The sequence below is a fragment of the Stenella coeruleoalba genome, assembly GCF_951394435.1.
Source record: "Stenella coeruleoalba genome assembly, chromosome: 1".
In the NCBI taxonomy this organism is placed as follows: Eukaryota; Metazoa; Chordata; class Mammalia; order Artiodactyla; family Delphinidae; genus Stenella; species Stenella coeruleoalba.
The window spans coordinates 42,943,215-42,946,649 of NC_137169.1; the positions used below are offsets into that span (position 1 = coordinate 42,943,215).

The following is a 3,435-nucleotide window of genomic DNA, read 5'->3' on the forward strand; positions in this document are numbered from 1 at the left end:
TCAATTGGAAAGAAAGTCGATGGCGGCGCGCACGGATCGATTGGTGCTGACGTCGACGGCAGTGACCTTAATCTCGGTGTCGCCAAACTGCATGGCAGTACGGATCTCGCGGCGGCTAGGAGGCGCGCCAGCGGCATGGGGGCCTCCCTCGGCGGGCTCGAGCTCTAGACTGAGCTCGCCGCACTTGCGCAAGCCCGGGCGCGCGTCCTGGGCGGCGCAGCAGTACAGGTTGATGAGCACGCACCGCTGGCCTGGGCGCGCCGGGCAGTAGCTGCGCAGCACGTCCTCGCCCAGGGCCACCGACTGCTCGGCGGCCACGAAGCGCTCGAACACGTCGGTGCACCAGCGGCGGCCGCCGCGAACCAGCAGCTTGTCGGGCGGGTGGCGCCCAGCCACGAAGCGGTTGAGCACGTCCACGCCGTACGTGAGCGGCGAGCGGCGCACCCGAACCACGCCCGGAGCCTGCCCGAAGAGCACCGCGCGCTTTAGGATGGTGAGGCCCACGTCGTGCGGAACCACCACGCGGAGGCCGCGGGCGCCCAGTGCTGCCTGCACCGCGTGCTGCAGCACTGCCGACTCTGAGAAGCTGCCCACCAGGAACAGCAGCTTCACGCCCTGCACTTAGGGGCGCGCCAGCAGCGCCTCTGCGGTACAGGAGTGGAGGGTGGGTGTGAGGAGGAGGGACGTGGAGTGGGCCACTGAGGCCACCACTACGCAGCCACTGGCGCCTCTCCTCTGCCCGCCTGTATCCTCGAGCAACCAGAAACTAGTCATTTCACTATAAAACGGTAGCCTGGTTCCCATAAAGAAAAACACCGGGCACTTTCATGAGGGCCCCTGGCAATCTTTATGGGCTCTGCTTCCCCACCACACCATTGAGGGCTTGAGATAAGGGTCTGCATTTACACATATTAAATGCCTACTATGTGCACGACATTGCACTCACTCTCTAGATACTTCAGCTCATTTAAATCCCTGTGATAACAGTTTGGGGGACCTAATACTATCACCCCATTTGGGGAAACATGCACCAGAGGTTCTTTAACCTGGCAAGACTGCATATCTTCCCGCCACACTGCATCCTCCAGGTATTCCAGATGATTCTGGGTCTCATTCCAGTGTATGGATATGGGGAGGTTTCCAGGCACTGACAGGGTAACATATTCCCGCATCTGGGTATGTATGTTGAGGTGAATGAAGGACCCAGGCTCAGGTGCTCACCTATGTGCTGGATGATCCCGCTGACCGTGGGCTGAAAGAGGTCGTTCATGGCCTCACAAGACATCCTGAGCATCCCCTGTGAGGACCACTTCACGAAGTTCACGCTGCTCCTGCGCAGGGCTGTCTCCACGTTGTGGCCTCGCTGCTTGCGGTAGAAGTCAATAAACGAGAAGGGCAGCGAGATGTTGAGCGCCCCCGCACGGTGTGGGCCTGCGGTGCGTTTGCAGGCCTCGAAGGCTATAGTCAGATCCACCCAGGCTGCTGGGCGTTGCGTTTTGAAGGTGCTGATGAAGTCCTCGCCGAAGATGCGGCCCAGCAGCTGCTCGAAGGCCAGGTCCACGCCCACCGCGCCACAGGGGCCACCAGATGCCTTGTAGAGCTCCTTGAGGGTGCCATGGGGCTGCTCCAACTGATGCACGGTACGGTCCACCGTGCCTCCCCCACAGTCTGCCACCACGTAGCGGTCTCCTGCTTGCATCTCAGCCCACAGTTCTCCGACACCCGATTCCACCAGGAACGTGCGGCTGTGGCGGGACCTTCGAAGCTGCTCTCGGGCCTGACGGAAGCTGGGATCAATGGAGTGGCTCTCGCCCAGGCACCCACTACCTGGAGCTCGGCTGCTCAGGTCCACGAGCTGGTGCAGACGCAGCTTGCGGCAGTAGACAGAGGCGGCCTCAGGCTCCAGGGCAATGAGTAATTGCTCTGCATCCTCTCTTGACACCAGTCCGGCCAAGTAGGCAGCCTCTCGCATGAACTGCTTAGCTGGCTGTTTCCAGATGGCCGGCACTGTCAACACCCAGTGCACAGTGTCCTTCTCTGGCAGCGATGGGCACTGGTCCCTCAGCTCCTGAAGGGCATGCTCCTTGAAGAAGCGCAAGGCATGGGCGAACACCTCCAGGGCAGGCATTTTCTTTCCATTTACCGCTTCTAGCTGGGTCTTCAAGGTGAGATCAGTGGCACTGTGGATCTTCATCTTGAACTTCTCAAGTAGAGCCAGTCACGAGCCTCCTCAGGGTCCAGATCGTGGTAGTAATCACGGGCTGTATAGCCAAAACTGTGAAAGGCACCCTCTGGGGTCAGCAGCAGGCAGGTGGGGGTCTTCTGGTGGGCCACACCTGGGTCCCCGCCCTCCCATTTCCTTTTAGGGTTCTTGTGAATATGGTGCTTGGCATCCACTTAAATCTCCATAAACGTTGCTCATGGGATCCTCTCTATCCATGGGGCCATGGGTCCCATCCGACATCCTCAGCTCCTGCTCCCTCATCATGTGGATGGCCTCAGGGTCACTGGCAAAGCTGAAGGCATAGCTACTGGATGTGGTGCCGAAGTCAATGGCCACTACCACAGAGAAGGGGGCCTGCTGGGGGGCTCGGGCCTCAGGCTTTGGAGACTGTGAAGGTGTGAGGGGGGCAATGCCACAGCTTTCCTGGGTCCTTGGGGAGCCGGGTAGGCTGGGCACTGGAGACTGCTCTGGGCTGGAGCCGCTGTACAGCCCCTGCAGGCCCATCTCCGGGAGAGCCAGCATCTTTGTAGGCCCTGTGGCTCTGCCCTGCCGACAGCTCGACCTGTGTCCAGATGCCTGGATCCTGGGCCCAAAGCCAGTGGAGCCGAAAAGCAGTTCTAAGAGGGAAGTTTATAGCAATTCAATCTCAACTCAAGAAACAAGAAAAATCTCAAATAAACGATCTAACCCTACACTTAAAACAACTAGAGAAAGAAGAACAAAAAAAACCCAAAGTCAGTAGAAGGAAAGTAAGCATAAAGATCAGAGCAGAAATAAATGAAATAGAAATGAAGAAAACAGTAGTAAAGATCAATAAAACTAAAAGCTGGTTCTTTGAGAAGATAAACAAAATTGATGAACCCTTAGCCAGACTCATCAAAAAAAAAAAAAAAAGGGAGAGGTTGAAAATCAATAAAATTAGAAATGAAAAAGGAGAAATCACAACTGACACTGCAGAAATACAAAGGATTGTAAGAATCTACTACAAACAACTCTATGCCAATTAAATGGACAACCATGAAGAAATGGACAAATTCGTGGAAAGGTACAATTTTCCAAGACTGAACCAGGAAGAATTAGAAAATATAAACAGACCTATCACAAGTAATGAAATTGAAACTGTAATTAAAAATCTTCCAACAAACAAAAGTCCAGGACAGATGGCTTCACAGGAGAATTCTATCAAACATTTAGAGAAGAGCTAACACTGA

General features: G+C 55.5%; 1 protein-coding gene across 1 annotated transcript; it reads right to left on the reverse strand.

The window, feature by feature from the left end:
• LOC307195886 (heat shock 70 kDa protein 12B-like) lies at positions 1 to 2,752 on the reverse strand (the record flags this gene model as incomplete). Its single annotated transcript, XM_079940457.1, is given in 5 exon segments — positions 1 to 621; positions 625 to 644; positions 1,222 to 2,208; positions 2,211 to 2,359; positions 2,463 to 2,752. Coding segments are annotated over 5 exon segments (2,061 nt in total). The 5' UTR covers positions 2,747 to 2,752.
• Between the last annotated feature and the right edge of the window lie 683 nt (positions 2,753 to 3,435).